General features: G+C 42.4%; 1 protein-coding gene across 1 annotated transcript in view; it reads right to left on the minus strand.

The window, feature by feature from the left end:
• Nucleotides 1-16,603, minus strand: part of PNPLA2 (patatin like phospholipase domain containing 2) — a 58,573-nt gene that overhangs the window by 10,495 nt on the left and 31,475 nt on the right. Inside the window, exons 3-8 of the mRNA XM_068260775.1 lie at nt 13,365-13,597; nt 11,558-11,623; nt 9,612-9,821; nt 4,805-4,865; nt 3,606-3,773; nt 3,139-3,271 (exon numbers count right to left, since the gene is read on the minus strand). Coding sequence (XP_068116876.1) covers nt 3,139-3,271; nt 3,606-3,773; nt 4,805-4,865; nt 9,612-9,821; nt 11,558-11,623; nt 13,365-13,597 — 871 coding nt within the window. The remainder of the gene's footprint in view (nt 1-3,138; nt 3,272-3,605; nt 3,774-4,804; nt 4,866-9,611; nt 9,822-11,557; nt 11,624-13,364; nt 13,598-16,603) is intronic.

Consider the following 16,603-nt stretch of genomic DNA (forward strand, 5'->3'; position numbering starts at 1 on the left):
GTTTCATGCAGCAAAGTAAGGAAACAATGCTCTTTAAAGTATACTAGAGACGAGTTTAACTAAAAGTTTTATACATACCTTGGGCTTCCTCCAGCCCCACATGCACGGAACACTCCCACGCTGCCATCCTCAGTCTTCTCCCTCTTCAGTACTGGGTCCCGTAACTTCAGCCAGTTGTGTCCAGTCTGGGTAAGAGAAGTGCGCCCTCTACGTATCTCTCCAGGAACTCTTAGTTAAACTAGTCTCTGGTTTCCTTTAATGCTTGATTTTGTTGTTGAGCTTGACTCACGCCAACAATTCTCCCGTATGCTGAAACTTCTATACTAGTCCTACATCTTGTACGTCTCTCCATGCTGCATTTCCTCCTCTTACTTGCAGCTGTCAGTCTAACCACCAAGACACGCTCAGAACGGGAAGTAGAATATAAGCACCAGAGACCAGAGAAAAATAGTAGAAATCAGGGCAGATGGCAACTGCCCAGGCTGCTTCTGGCACCATGCACAGTAGACTTTGTTCCGTGAACCTTTGACACCTATACTGGCATACTTCAGTTGTGACAAAATGGTTGCAGCGCAGTTTAGAAACACAGAAGGAGGTGGACAGAAAGCATGAATAAATCTGCTGCACAAAACATCCGTCAGCAAAAAGGACCTGCTGAATCTGCCTCATATTGCTATAAAATCAGAAAGATTTTTTTCTAATTGATTAACCAAAATGGAAAATGTGAATTAGAGGAATCCTGACCTAAAAACTTTACTTCATGTCATTTACTCTCTGCTTTGGTCTACATTTATAAATAACACCTTACTGGCCAGAGCTGCAGATAATGGAATTCTAAAAATACATTTACCTGCAGAGTTGAGATTTTTAAAGGGACACTGTAGGGGGGTCAGGGGAAAATGAGTTGAAGTTACTCGGGGCTTCTAATGGTCTCCCACAGACATTCTGTGCCCGCGCAGCCACTCCCCAATGTTCCGGCCCCGCCTCTGGTTCACTTCTGGAATTTCAGACTTTAAAGTCTGAAAACCACTGCGCCTGCGTTGCCGCAGGCCCAGTATGGTCTGTGCCTGCGCCGTGCGCTCCTGGTGACATCAGGGGAAGCGAGGACAAGGCAACGCAGGCGCAGTGGTTTTCAGACTTTAAAGTATGAAATTCCAGAAGTGAACCGGAGGCGGGGCCTGAGCATTGGGGAGTAGCTGCACGGGCACAGGATGCCTGCGGGGGACCATTAGAAGCCCCGCTTAACTTCAACTCATTTCCCCCGACCCCCCTACAGGATCCCTTTAAGTAACATTTAAAGCACACTAAAAGTGAGAGGGATATGGAGGCGGACATATTTATTTCCTTTTAAACAACGCACATTTCCTGGCTGCCCTGCTGATCATCTTTCTCCAATACTTTTAGACATAGACCCTGAACAAGCATGCAGATCAGATGTTTCCGAACCAAGCATTGGGCTAATCCACTCAAGACTTGGTTCAGGTGAGTGATCCAGATACTACTGCAGCAAAAGAGATATAAGAAGGATGCCAGGCAATGGCAGTGGTTAAAAGAAAATGATATGGCAACTTCCATATCCCTCTCTGTTCAGGTGCCCTTTAAAAAAACAAAAACAAAAAAATATCTCTGCCTGAGTAGCGCCTCGTTCAGATCATTTAGTGCAGATGGGTGTGTGATCGGAACGCAACGCGTACAAACATGCCATCTGCGCTACTATGCGCTGTGCTGCAGATCCCATTCACTACAGTGAATGAATCTGCGCTGCAACTCCCGAAAAATGCATGCAGCAGTAGGATAGTGCATCGCACTGCTGCGCAGCGCATATGATCGGAACGGTAGAAAAGCGGTCTATGCCCTTCTACCGTTCTTGCGTGTCGCACACCATGTACGCTGCCAAAATGCGCACGGCATCGCACATAGTCTGAACGAGGCCTATGAGGGGCACAGAAACATCAAGTAAACGTGCAGTATTGTTCACATTCACAGCTTTTCAATATAGGAAAAAAAATTGCTTTACAAATATATATTTTTTAAAAAGCATCATATGTGAAAAAAAGGTGTAGTATTGTCTTTGTGAGGGGAACTCCACCATAGCTGGTTTGCAGCCCTGAGTCCAGGTACAATTTATGGCATCTACAGTTCTTAATGAAATTACTGGTATACAAAATAGCCTAGTGCGGTATGATTATTTCCGGATTTTAGGGTCTTCTTAAAAAATGTTTTGGACCCTAAAATAAAAAAAATCATGCCGCCAAAATGCCTGCAGCAGCCCCTGCTCTCTCACTTCCCTGGGCACCAGCGCTGCAATTTTGCCTTCATCATCCAGGTGGCGCTGTAACTCTTTGGTGAGATCGATGATGGCGATCTCACCAGAGTGATTCAGAGCCTCGGAGGACAGGAAGGAGAACCGCTACAGACATCTGTATCCCCCGGGAGGCGAGTAAAAACACCCTCTGCGCGCTATACTCTGTATGGAGCTCCCGGTGGCTAGCCCGAGTGTAGCTCTGGATTACCGCAATGATGGTTAATACATGGTGAACCAAAACTCCTAGGAGTCTGCAAATTTCTGTTTTGTTTAGCCTTCAGGGACAACAAAGGGATAATTGCATATTCAGCAGTAATGCACTGTGGGAAACCTCATATGCTTACTACATCCTCTGTTTTAAGAAGGCACATTTCTGTCTTTCTATTTAATACACTATAATTGCCTACCGCTTCTGAACGGCGGTGATTGAAATCCAACCTCGTTTGTGGCCGCTGATTCCTGCCAGGACGTGGCTTTCAATCACTGCCGCAGCGCTGTCTGCTCGCTCTTGCTGTCCGCATCACTGCAACTGCTTGCTCTGCTGTTACGCTAAAAGCCGAGCTTCCATATACCAAGCACGAGACAATTTTTTTGGTATCTGACCCCGTGATTGCTGTGATCACAACAATCATGTCTTAAAAGGGCACAGACGGCTCTGGTCTTACAAGGGGCCAGAGCCATCCGGTCACAAAGTGGTTAAAGCAGAAAGAATCCTGGTGAATCTGGCTCTCCATAACAACTTAAACATATCTCATTTTGCCATTCTGTAAATTAAAACATTCTCAAGTAAAAGTGAGCAGTTTTGAACTGTAAAACCCAATAGTGGCCATTACCTGAATGTGAAGGACACTGCAGATTCCACGGGTAAAGTGTATGGCAACATCAATGCTGATGCTAAGCGCACAGGCAGCAGGTTGGATATTGATAGGAACATACTACGCTTCTCGGTACAGGCCTCCAGAAGAGCTGAAAAGACAGAGAAACGGATCTCCATGTAAAACTGAAACAGTGCTTAAAACAAAACACCTAGCAAATATGCAGGCATAGCATAAATATATTACCAGGGAAGCTATTGATATCAGGGAAATCTTGATAATTTGGGTCCTATGGGAAAAGCACTTTACAAATGTTTCATTGTTGTATTTTCCTGATCTGCTTAATCAATCGGCCAGCTTTAGACAAGGGTAGGGACATTATACGACAATGAATAAAAAGTGGCAAATACAACAACTTTAAGGGTTCGCCACACGAGCAGCCTTCACTGCTATAAGAAGTGGAAATCTGTACAGGTTAGCTTTACCTTCATTAAGTCTCTGTGGAAGATGATCAAACACATGATTCTCAACTTCCTCTACGGCAGAGCTTTCTGCAGGCTGCGCCTCCTCCTCGCTGTTCTCTTCATTCTGATTGGCTGGATTGGCAGCGGGTGCCAGAGCCAGATCTCTAGGTCGTGGCCGGTTCAACAGTCCTGTGGTTATAAAAGACAGCTCAAACTAACTTTTCACTATCAAAGTCATAAATCTGTGACTTTTTCATGTACACAGTGGCCAATAAACACTGACCCTTATTTATGCGCAGTAACTAAACTGGTAAAGTAACCATGTTATGAGTTTACAACTACAGTCACATGTTTATTGCATTCCCATGGCTGTAACAGTTAGACAGATTTAATAAACCATTGACATGTTGCCACTCATGGCGTATATACACTAGCTAAGCAGTCCTAAATTATCCAAAACATTTCCTACAACACAACTGAAGTTTTTTTCTGTTCCATTCAGCTACTCTGCTCAACAGAACAAGCAGAGGCAAAGTTTTTGGGGATGCCGGGCACCAAGCTCCAATAGCTGAATCCCTGCTGCCATGGTAAAGTACCAATGGGCTACATGCCACCACTATAGGTTCCCCACCAATGTGCTTTCCATTACAATCTTCCCCATTACAGTGCTCATTCTAGTGCTCCCCAATACAATGGGTCTGTTACACAGCTGGTCATTATTGTTCTCCCATTACAACACCCCCACTATAGTACTCCCTATAACAGTGCCCTCGATTTGATGCTTCCTAACAAGTCATTTTATTTTCTTATGAGTGTGTAAGTGTATGTGTGTGTGTGTGTGTGTGTGTGTGTGTGTGTGTGTGTGTGTGTAAGTGTGTGTGTAAGTGTGTGTGTAAGTGTGTGTGTAAGTGTGTGTGTGTAAGTGTGTGTGTGTGTGTGTGTGTGTGTGTGTGTGTGTGTGTGTGTGTGTGTGTGTGTGTGTGTGTGTGTGTGTGTGTGTGTGTGTGTGTGTGTGTGTGTGTGTGTGTGTGTGTGTGTGTGTGTGTGTGTGTGTGTGTGTGTGTGTGTGTGTAGAGATATATCTATCTATCTATCTATCTATCTATCTATCTATACACACACACACAAACAGATTTTAAATATTTATAATACAAAAATAAGTACATTTAGCGCCGAGTTAATATTTACAATCAGACTGGAAAAACAAATTCTATACCTACCATTCCGCTTTAAGAAATGCAAAGCATCCCTGTAGCCCTGCTGACACATGTCTTTCAGTACCTGCAACAGGCATAAGAAAACAGAGCTACACAAAATGGAAAGAAATGTACACACACAATGATAACTATCTACCCATACTAGCAAGTAGTAATCCATGGTCTATTTAAAGTAGTGAAGAGTACAATTTGTCATTTTAACACTGCTTTTGACTAAAGCAACAACACATAAAAGACTGCCATCTCCTGCATTTTCATAACGTTACCAATGGCAGTCAGAAGCCGCTGCATAAAACTAGTGTAAAAAAACAACATTTATACTGCTTTAACAGATTTCAAGGACTTAAATTACTAGTGCCAGATTGCATGTTGCACCAGAATGGCTTCCTCACTTTCAAGGTACCAATATCTGTGGAACAACAGAATATGTGCCAATCACCAGACACCCCCAGCTGCATCTGGGGTGACACATGGGCAGCCACTCCTCTGCAAGAAAACGCTTGTAATAAGAAAAGTTTGTGCTTCCAGTTTATTACTTTAAATGTGTTAACTATTTGTTTCAAACTGGCCTGTCTTAAATAAAAGAAGCTTCACTGAGGATGTGATATCTACTAACTTTTCTTATATTCTAACTAAGTCCACTCATTCTATAAAGCAGTAGAGGTGCCAACATTCCACACCAAAGCGAAACCTCACACCATCCCCTAGCTACCCTCTGTGGCCACTTGTCAAATAAATCCCCATGTCCTCTCATTGGTCAGCCTGCATCAGGCAATACACTTGCTTCCTGCTAAGCCTTTACAGAGTATGGAGAAGTTCTTAAATGTGGAATGTATGTGGGGAAGGCTTAGTAAGCTCACCTCCTCATGTTCACCCCCGTGAAAGATTAAGAGCGTAAACATATATTATTCAGGATTTTAACAGTGTTAGCATAGATTATCCGGAAAACAAGGAATCTATTCTACTCGTCTTTGCAGCAAATAAGTGACCAAGCGTCAGCAATGGCATGCTTCCTGCCAAGCCACTATTCTGGCTGTGCAGTACATGTGGCACTACTCTGACTGTCATTTCATTAATATTATACCATTGCATACTCATGTGTCAAAAGAATATTTACAGTATGTAATATAGCAATAAGAAAAGGCAAAAATCCCACAGTTTCATTTATGTAATGGATTTACTACTACTAGACTGATTTACTACTACTAGACTGAAGGTCCTTTACCGAAGGTCCATACATGCTAGATAAAAGTTGGTACACACAAACGAGAAACGCTGTTCAAATGACATTACCCGGCAAAAAGAAACGACAAGTAGTTTAAACAGTTGTACACACACACACACACACAGATAGTCCGAACGATTAGTATGTACAAATACTACTCGCACCAGCAACATTTCACACGCCATGTGTGAATGCTCTGTAACCGTGACGTTTGAACTTGTACACCACGTTCAAGTGCACAATATCTGCCCATCAGTCATCTGACCTGATCCGCCAGATGCATCGGGCAGAATACCAGATATTGGTTTAGTTAAATTTTTTAAAACGATTGTCATCAGAAATAGATTGCTTCAAATGATTTTTATCTAACGTGAGTACAAGGCTTGAAGGTGACACCCATGACATGGATGCATTGTTGAGGTTCTCCACAAGGTATCCTGTGACACCTCACTCATAAGCTCTATCCATAGGACTATAAACTAAATCTACAAATGTGCTACAATCCTGCTTTCTGTATGCAGTTGGCTTACAGGGGCCTACATTAATGATCTCCTTGTTCTGCCCACTGTCCTGAAGTGACGCATTACAGGTGTTGCCATAACACAGAAGCAAAGCTTACAAATTCTTTACGTTTGAAATAGGAAATATCGTACATGGCAGCGATACTAAGGAACTCGGAATGGTCCTTTGCCTTGGGAGCTAACAGAGCCAACTGAACAATAATAATAATAATAATAATAATAATAATACTAACATCTGTATAGTGCTTTTCTCCTGCCGGACTCTAAGTGCATGAGAGCTGCATCCACTAAGGGTGCGCTCAGTAGGCCACCCTGCAGTGTGAAGGAGTCTTGCCCAAGGACTCCCAACTCAATTCTGATGTCCTATGTCAGAGGTGGTGCCCTTAAGTAGTACACTATCCAGACAAGACCGGTCAGTTTCTCAAACAGCTTTGCTAGAAAAGAAATATTTGGTGCAACACTAGTGATGGCCAGGTAACCACACACATGCAGCTGTATTTGCTTTACATGCAATCATAGAACTGGAAATACTGCATTTGCATAATCTTCAGTATCATACTGAATTTGCAATTAATAATAATATCGAAATCAAATGTATAGAGATTGCAAATGCAGTTAACAAACCAGCCCAACTGTTCCGCACAGTGGAAAAACTCTGCAACCCGGCATGTCAAAAACTTAACATCGAGTCTTCAAAGGACCTCTGTGACCAATTTGCCCATTTCTTCACAGACAAAGTCTCCGCTATAAGGTCCGACATCCAACTTACAGCATCTGAGCCTAATATAGCGCCGAAGACCATTAGCAGAGACAATGTAACACCTTGGTCAAACTTCAAAGAAATTGATGAAGAAGTCACATCAAGCATCCTCCTTCACGTCCGCCTAACTACCTGTGACCTAGATCCTGGCCCAACACAGTTCATGTTGAACTGCCCCGACCTGTTCGTACCGGTATTCCTAAAAATTGTTAACTGTTCCTTAAAATCAGGGATATTTCCTGCTTTACTGAAGGAAGCAATCATCAGGCCTCTCCTCAAAAAACCCTCCCTGGACCCAGATGCAATGACCAGCTACAGACCTGTCTCTAACCTTCTCTTTCTAGGCAAGCTAATTGAAAAAGCTGTTTACATCCAGCTAGAAGCCAAAATCCTACAAAACAACAGTTATGACCCATTCCAGTCTGGCTTCAGGAAACACCACAGCACTGAAACGGCCCTCATCCAAATATGCAACCACCTGCTCATGGCAAGAGACAGAGGAGAGTGCTCCATCCTCATACTGCTAGACCTTTCTGCAGCCTTTGATACAGTTGACCATGACATCTTGATAAACAGGCTACAGGAATACTGCGGCATTGATGGCATAGTTCTTCAGTGGTTCCAATCCTTCTTGAGTGGCAGAACCCAAAAAGTGTCTATGGGGCCCTTCCTGTCCACCCCTGTATCACTTAGGTATGGGGTGCCCCAGGGCTCAATCCTCTCTCCCCTGCTTTTCACGATTTACATGTTACCGCTGGGAAAACTAATCCAAAAACATGGCCTGACATACCACTGCTATGCAGACGACACTCAACTATATTTTTTCTTCAAGCCTGGTGTGACAGACCCAACTCTAACTATAAACGCCTGCTTACGTGAACTACAGCAATGGATGAATGACAACTGGCTGAAACTAAATGCAGACAAAACTGAAGTCCTCCTGATAGGAGGGCAGAGCATGATAACAAAACAACTTAACTTGCAGTCTTCACCACTGGTAATAGGAGGAACAGATCTGCGCAGCTCTGATCATGTGCGTAGCCTGGGAGTTCTAATTGATTGGGATTTAAAGTTCAGAACTCAAATCTCTGCTGTGGTGAAATCATCCTATTTTCACCTGAAGAACATTGCAAAAATCAAGCACCTCATACCCCCAGAAGATCTGCCAACCTTAGTCCACGCCTTCATCACATCCCGACTGGACTACTGCAATGCTCTCTACACTGGCCTTCCAAAAAAGGTCTTGTACCGACTACAGCTGATACAGAATACTGCTGCCAGACTGCTAACCAACCAAGTCACTGCCACATAACGCCAGTCCTGCATTCCCTTCACTGGCTACCTATAGAATGGAGGGTCCTATTCAAGATTGGCCTACTGACATTTAAATCCCTGAATAATTTAGGCCCTGGATACATGAAAGATATGTTGCAGCTGCGTAGCAATCCCCGCATTCTCAGATCAACAGGTTCTAATAATCTAGTCATACCCAGAGTCCACTTGGAAACTTTTGGTCCCAGAGCCTTCTGTCATGCTGCCCCTACGTTTTGGAACTCCTTACCTCGACAGATCAGGACAGCTCCATCCCTGGACGTGTTTAAATCCAGACTGAAAACCCACCTGTTCAGTTTGGCATTTGCAGAAATATAACTTTTGTTGTGTGAATACTTCATCCTACTAATTACTGAATCTGAGAGAGCCTAAGCGCTTTGAGTCCTATGGGAGAAAAGCGCTATAGAAATGTTATTGTATTGTATTATTGTATTGTATAGTTCTACTTCAGCCCTATTACAAAAGCAAGGATACTTGAATTGTTGTACTTTGTGGAAATAACTAATGCTCATGTGTAAGGACATCAATTACTACACAAATCTTTCAAGAAGGTAATTTCTGTACTGCAAGAACAAGAAGTTTTGCTTTTACTGATTGCTATCACGGTACTCTACTGCTTCTAAGAACACAGCATAGTATTTACCAGCTGTCTTCTTTTCTGTCCACTAGGTGGCCATAAAGACCAATTAAAGATTCTGTGAGAGGAAATTTGCCTCCACAGAAAGCTAACAAAAACCTCGTGCAAAAATGGAAACATGCACCTTAAAGTTAACCTTAATTGAAAACTAAAAAAAAAAAAAATCACCTTCTGGGGCTTCCACCAACCCCCTGCAGACCCCGCACCGTCACTAGGCTCAGTTTTGTTTTTAGCAACGAGTCATGCGCCTGCATAGCATGGCTAAAACAATATTAGGAATCCAGACAGAAGATGAAATATCATTTCTACTTGTCACCCTATGAAGGGGGCAGTACCTGGGGCTCTGGAGGGAAAAGAGCTTTTGACAGTCTGTATAGGTTGCTGAGGTTAAACTGGATACTGGTATTGGTAACTCTGAGCTCATGAATGTTGGTGCAGCCATCTCGGGGACAAATGTCACTTTCACCAGAGAAGGGCGACACTGTAATGGTATTCTTCAATTCATACTGAGGCAGATTATCCGATATTCCTCCATCCACATACCGCTGAAATAGGAAATCCAGAAGAAAATGTCACTGGGATATTCTGCTATAGAAACTAAATACATACAGTAACAATGTACAAAGTACTTCACTGTATAATCACAGCCAAACAGTCTTGGTATTTTAAAGAGGAGCTGTCAGCCATACTATCTCAGGAAAAAAAAAAAATAAGTAGATAAATACTTGCTCTACTTACATAACATATGTATTGCACTGTCCACATTATGATTCCTGTGAATTTTATAAAGGAAAAGTAGAGAATCCTATTCTAGATAGTTTCCATATTTACTGTAGCTATTTTGAAGCCAGTCGTGATGTAATATCTGCCCTTAGTCTCCTCTGCCTGATTTGCCCGCCCTTCACTATAGAAAGTGCATTATCTCAGCATGAGAAATTTTGGCCAATCAGAGAGGAACAGAGGTGTGGGAGGGGAAAACAGGAGGGAAAGAGGCTTCAGCCAATCAAGCTGCATTAGTGAAGTCTGAGGGGAAGCAGAGAAGCAAAGAAAGACAACCCAGCATGCCCTGCAACTTCTCTTTTGTGTACCAAATTTTGTGTTTTACCTAATAAGTGTCATGTAAACTGGGGAATGATAATTTATCAACAAGAAACGTAATAGTGATTTTAACTTTTGAATTGCCTGGTTAGCATCCCTATTACTTGTTTACCAGATAAAAATAAAGAATTGATTTTTGATTTTATGCCTGACAGTTACTCTTTAAAGCTCATTTCCAGGAAAATGTTTTACTTTAGTTTTCAATAATGTGCAAAGTTCTTTAAAATCACCGGGATGGTTTACTGCCAACTGTGCCCCCACTGGAAAAGGTTCCCCTCACTTCTTGCTGCTGGAACGGTTATGGTGCATTGTGAAATTAGCATGAATATTGATCGTCCTGGGGACAGCAATACATACTAGGGGGGCGATCGTAACTCTTCTCCATTCTATAAAAATGTCTTATCTGTCGAAAGTATCCGCCAGAGATATTACTACTTCCTGTCTAGACAGGAAGTACTGGAAATCTTTTAAGAAGAAGACACGTGACAGCAACACAAATACAAAAGATGTAACCCAGTAATAAAACAAAACAGATTCCTGGAATTGGGCTTTTCAGGGAATTTCCACATAAAAAAACCAAAAAAAACTTTAACAACCCCCCCCCCCCCCCTCCTGCGCGTAAAATAGCAATGCCTCTTTATAGTGCCTCCTAGTAAATCTAAAACATGCTTTGTGAGCAGAGGTTGCTTATCTCACCAGCAGATGTCGCTCCGGTCAAATATTAATTTTTTTATGTCTTGCCCACTTTTTTTCTTATTTAGTAGAAGTAAACATAATCTAAAACAAAAAACTCACTGCACATCCCTTTGTTGAGGATGTGCCTTTATCAAAAACTGGAAATGGCTTTTTGTATAGCTACCTCTGACTAGTACAAATATTTGCCTCGACTCGTAACAATAATACAAGCTGACACTGCTGAATGCTGAGCTCAGCCATACAGAAGCCATTTGTCCAATTTAATTTTGTCACTGATGCAAACAACCATAAAAAGCAGTGAGTACAATAACAGCGTGCCACAGTGACTACAGTCATGCTAAGCAATCATGTGTAAAAACCAGTGATTAACATGGCTTTCATCCTAGCTGCAAAGAGACTTATTGGTAATATTATATAACAAACACAACTATTACAGAAGCAGTTGTACAGGCTTTCAGTAGGACAATGAGAGGCTTAGCCTACGTACCACTCCTTGCAGGCATGGAGGGATGAGTCCGCAGTATACCGGTATAAAGGTGCTGCACACACAGGCCTGACAGACAAAAGAGCATTGTATTCATGAATGTTACTACAATAGAATAGGTTCTTGTTCAAATGGTTACAGGTTTGCAGGCGATTTTTAACTATTGTTATATATATAATAGCCAGAAAAAAATAGAACACACATTGCCCATACAAGATTGATATAAAAACATACAAAGCCAGATTTATACATTCTCTCACAACTGATCAGCTAGCAGATGCTGCTATTAGCCTATACCTAACACTGACCTCTCCGGTGGCCAACACTACCCTCTCCTCTCCTATACATAACATTAACCCTTCAGATGCCCAATACTATCTTCTCCTCTCCTGTGTCTACCACTAACCTCTCTCCTCTACTATACCTAACACTACCCTCTACACTCCTATACTGAACATGAACTTCTCTGATGCCCAATACTATCCACTCCTCTCCTATACCTAACACCAATCTCTTCTCACTTGTGAGTAACACTACTCTCTCCTCTACCTAACACTAATCTCCCCTTTCCTATATCTAACACTACAAACAAAGGTGAGCAATACAGTGGGGGCCCCCAGGCGCCACCACTGATCTGGACCCCCAGGCGCATGCTACACCACAGGGGGCAGCCCTCTCCATTGCCCTCACTACCAGGGAAACCCCCCTCCACTACTGCCCAAATTAAATGCAAGAAACACATGGAAAAGCAATGCTTACTCACTGAGCCGCACCTGCTATGTATCTGGTCTGCAGCAAGTCAGCCAATTTAAAGACATCTCCTCTATACTACATGGAGACCTTCAGTTTCACATGGTAATGTGGTAGCAAGGGCAGTGCAGGCAGCTAGTCTCCAGGCCCCCATCTACCACTAATATGCGACCCACGAGCAGCATAGCCTATGGAATGCTGAAAGCTACAAACTAAGGTGAGCAATACAGCCTGTGGCCAGGAGACTAGCTGCACTGCTGGCCCTGCTATAAGGACATTGCTAAACCAATTCTACGAGTCACAGCAGTAAGAGAGTCTACATTCTTACCTTGTAAAATAAGGTTGTATTATTGATATTGTCTGTAATGTGTGTAGACTTTCCTGCAGCATTATTACAAGGTTGTATTATTGATATTGTCTGTAATGTGTGTAGACTTTCCTGCAGCATTATTACAAGGTTGTATTATTGATATTGTCTGTAATGTGTGTGGACTTTCCTAGAGCATTATTACAAGTACTTGTTCAGGCTATTTTTTGCATTTTCCAATTACTACCTGGTGTGCCAAATTTGCAAAAATGTGTTCCTGCGTAAGCATCAGATTCTGCCTGGACCGAACAGCAGTGTGTGAGCTGTCCAAACCCCACCCCCTTCACATCACTACCCACATGAGATAGTCATGGGTAGCACCAGTTAATATTTGACTGTGCTCCAAGCACCTCAGACTGTGGCCAACACTGCAGCCCTACAGTCTCAAACCACACGTGGCTTTTATAAACACACTGGAGAAGGAACTGTTGAACTGTAGTTGCAGAGGTAAGAATTCATCTATCTCAAGCAATGGGAGGAGAAAATCTAGATTCATATTCAAATTTGTTGCAATTTATTAGACCTTTTATACTACCAGAACACGTATTGGCAGAGCACAGACTGACGAGGATAAACAAATAAATATGGTAGGCTCTACATAAGGATTCCGTATGGTTAAGAAGCAATATGATAGGTTATGGTGAATGTAATCCCTCTCCTTCTAGCGAGACACTGACATGACAGCATAGTTACCTGTATAAGCTCTTCCTTGGTGTTGAACTGGGTTAGCAGCACATTCTCCCCATCAGACACCCGCGTTAGAGATATCCCCAGCCGCCCGCAAGAAGTTTCATGGGCATTGTCTGGCAAGGTCTTGTACAGGCAGTTCCGGATTATCTTGACCAGGTTAAATGATGGATGCAGGGGTCCCAAAAACCTTTTCCTGGCTTCCTTAGACACTTCAATAATGTTAGCACCGGCATCCCCTAAAAAAATTACAATAGCTTGCATGAGGCAAGAGTGCAAAACAAAGAAAGTTGTACAAAAGGTAGATAAAAAAGGAAGAATAAGATGAACTAAGCATAAACATGTAATACAGTATACCATTACAAAAAGACCCAACTTCTTCATGTTAGGGACATCCTATTAGGGACAGTTTGCCCTCCCATCACACCTGATGAGAATCCCAACCACTGGAAACACACTTGTTATTTGAAGCAGGGCTGTGGAATTGGGACAAAAATGATGGGCAGCTGGGAAGTGGTTTAAGTGGACCCAAATTAAAAATTTAAGATTTCAGAAATAAAATCTATTTTCTAACTTATAATAATAAATAGCAGCCTTTTTTCAGCTGCATGATGACAAATCATTTATTGGAGGAACCCCTCCCTTTCTTTCAAATTGCCGGGACAAAATCCGGCAAACTGGAGGAGTAGATGGTGTCTGGCAATGGAGGAATTGCTAATGGCTGCCCCCAGTATAACCCTAGTTATGAAAAGAGAAGGGTGAAAAGCATGCACTGAAATGCTCATAGGTTTGAAGGAGTATTTATTTATCTTTGTATGTGTCAGAGTGGTGCAACTAAATATTTTTAATTAAAAAAAATGTTTGGTTTGAGTCCACTTTAAGCCACACACACCAAAAAACAATTGGAAAACCTAAAACAACTTATATATGAAATAAATTTGGGATATAGCTGTAGAATAGCTTTTAAATACAATTCAAAACTAGCCCTGTGTGGGAGGTACATGTAGAGGGTGCAGATAGGAACCCTGAACACCAACCAGGCTCTAGGCAGTCCCACTGTAAGTACATCTAACAGTGATGTGCAGTTACTCTGCAAGGACATGAGGGGATTCTTCCTCTATTACACATTCTTCATGCATGATGTGAATCAGGTTTAGGGGTGATACACATCACCTCTGCGTTCCAATATCTCAGTAGATTCACAACTGTTCTGTAGGGAGTGTATATAGAAAGAATATAGTAGTATTGCATAATTGTGATTACATTGTAGACACTAATAAACCCATATTAAAGAGAACCCGAGGTGGGTTTGAAGAATATTATCTGCATACAGAGGCTGGATAGAGGCTGGATCTGCCTATACAGCCCAGCCTCTGTTGCTATCCCAAACCCCCCTAAGGTCCCCCTGCACTCTGCAATCCCTCATAAATCACAGCCACGCTGCTGACAAACAGCTTGTCAGAGCTGGCTGTGTTTATCTCTGTAGTGTCAGTCTGCTGCTCTCCCCACCTCCTGCAGAACTCCAGTCCCCGCCTTCATCCCTTCCCTCCCTGCTGATTGGAGGGAAGGGACGGGGGCAGGGACCGGAGCTATGCAGGAGGCGGGGGGAGCAGCTAAGACTGACACTACAGATGTAAACACAGCCTCACAGCACTGCTGTGATTTATGAGGAATTGCAGAGTGTAGGGGGACCTTAGTGGGGTTTGGGATAGCAACAGAGGCTGGGCTGTATAGGCAGATCCAGCTTCTGTATGCAGATAACATTCTTTAAACACACCTCGGGTTCTCTTTAAAGAATATATCAAATGAATGGATTTAATGTACAAAGGGAGTTTGAAAATCATGTGGAATCACTCCCGGAGCTGACCATATTACATATGTTAAGTTAAAACTTAAATGCACTTGTAACATATTAAAGATCAAATAAAAAATGGCTCGACTGACTCCGCAGCCCTAATTTAAAGTGAAACTCATGATAAAGGTTCTTGACCACCACAACAAAAACAAAACCTGAAATGCTGCCAGCAGACTTCTCTTTCCCCACTACTCATCCATGGCTCTTCTTTGCCTACTCTGGTTTTCACTTCACCCCAGAATCAAATTGAAGCTACAGTACTATTCTTTGCCTTTAAATCACTTCACAGCTCCTGCGCAACTTTTATTTTCAATTTTATACATAAATGACTTGGTGAGGTAAACGCAATGTGCACTGTTGACAAAAAAAATAATGTGAATCCTTAGCAAAAATATAAAAGTAAAACATGTAAGTTTTGCCTAGCAAAAATGTTAAAGCAGATGAATTGTATTTTTCATGGTGTGTATGTCTTTGTGTGTCCCTTACAGGTTATAGCAATCTGTCTTCTAGTTGTTATCTGTTGTACTACAGAAATAGATAGATTGTGACGGCTATTAGAATTGAACTGATGACACTTCCTACCAAAACCTTGTGACATTATACAAGTCTGGACTTGTTTGTGAATTCCAAATTAGGAAAGGGCCAAAGTGACACTTACTATAACGGACTTTCTTATCTAATGCAGAAGCAACTAATCTCTGTGTTCAGCAACAGGAAAGCACCTTGGCAGCTCTGGAAGGTCCTATACTGTGATGGGTACTATTAATACTGTAGTTGGCAGGCCACTCCTACTCTTGCCACCCCTACCTGCTGTTCAGAAAGTGGGGTCTTGAAATCCCATTTCCTCACTTCCTGTCATCTACATGTCTACAACAGGTCATGACAGCGTAGTGACTTACTCAGCCTCCCACCACTCTTGTGTGCATAGCACTGAATTATCTGTGCAGCTAAATGAACGCTGCGCCCATCACAACCATTTTTCACCACCTTCGGCCACGTTTTAACTAGAATTATGGGAAATGCCATCCAGCCCAGGGATGTGGAGTCGGTACAAAAATCATCCAACTCCTCAGTTTATGAAACCACCGATTCCAACTCCAGGTACCCCAAAATTGATCCGACTCCACAGCCCTGTCCAGCCTCTATTGTTCTTCCTGCCGGTAATTTGCAAGTCACATAGTTAGTCCTGATTGACCAAACCGTCAGGTAAATCCACAGAGGACAGGCAGCACTGCAGTTTGACAAGAACATTTGACTTATGAAAAGGCATTTTGTCCACCAGTTCCATATACAGTTTATATTCACTTATCAATCTGAACAATATTATAATGTTCCATGTTCAGCTTTGCTTTTAGTTGGGATTTAAATGGATGGCAAAACAACTACCCCA

The sequence above is a fragment of the Hyperolius riggenbachi genome, chromosome 11, assembly GCF_040937935.1.
Source record: "Hyperolius riggenbachi isolate aHypRig1 chromosome 11, aHypRig1.pri, whole genome shotgun sequence".
Classification (NCBI taxonomy): Eukaryota; Metazoa; Chordata; class Amphibia; order Anura; family Hyperoliidae; genus Hyperolius; species Hyperolius riggenbachi.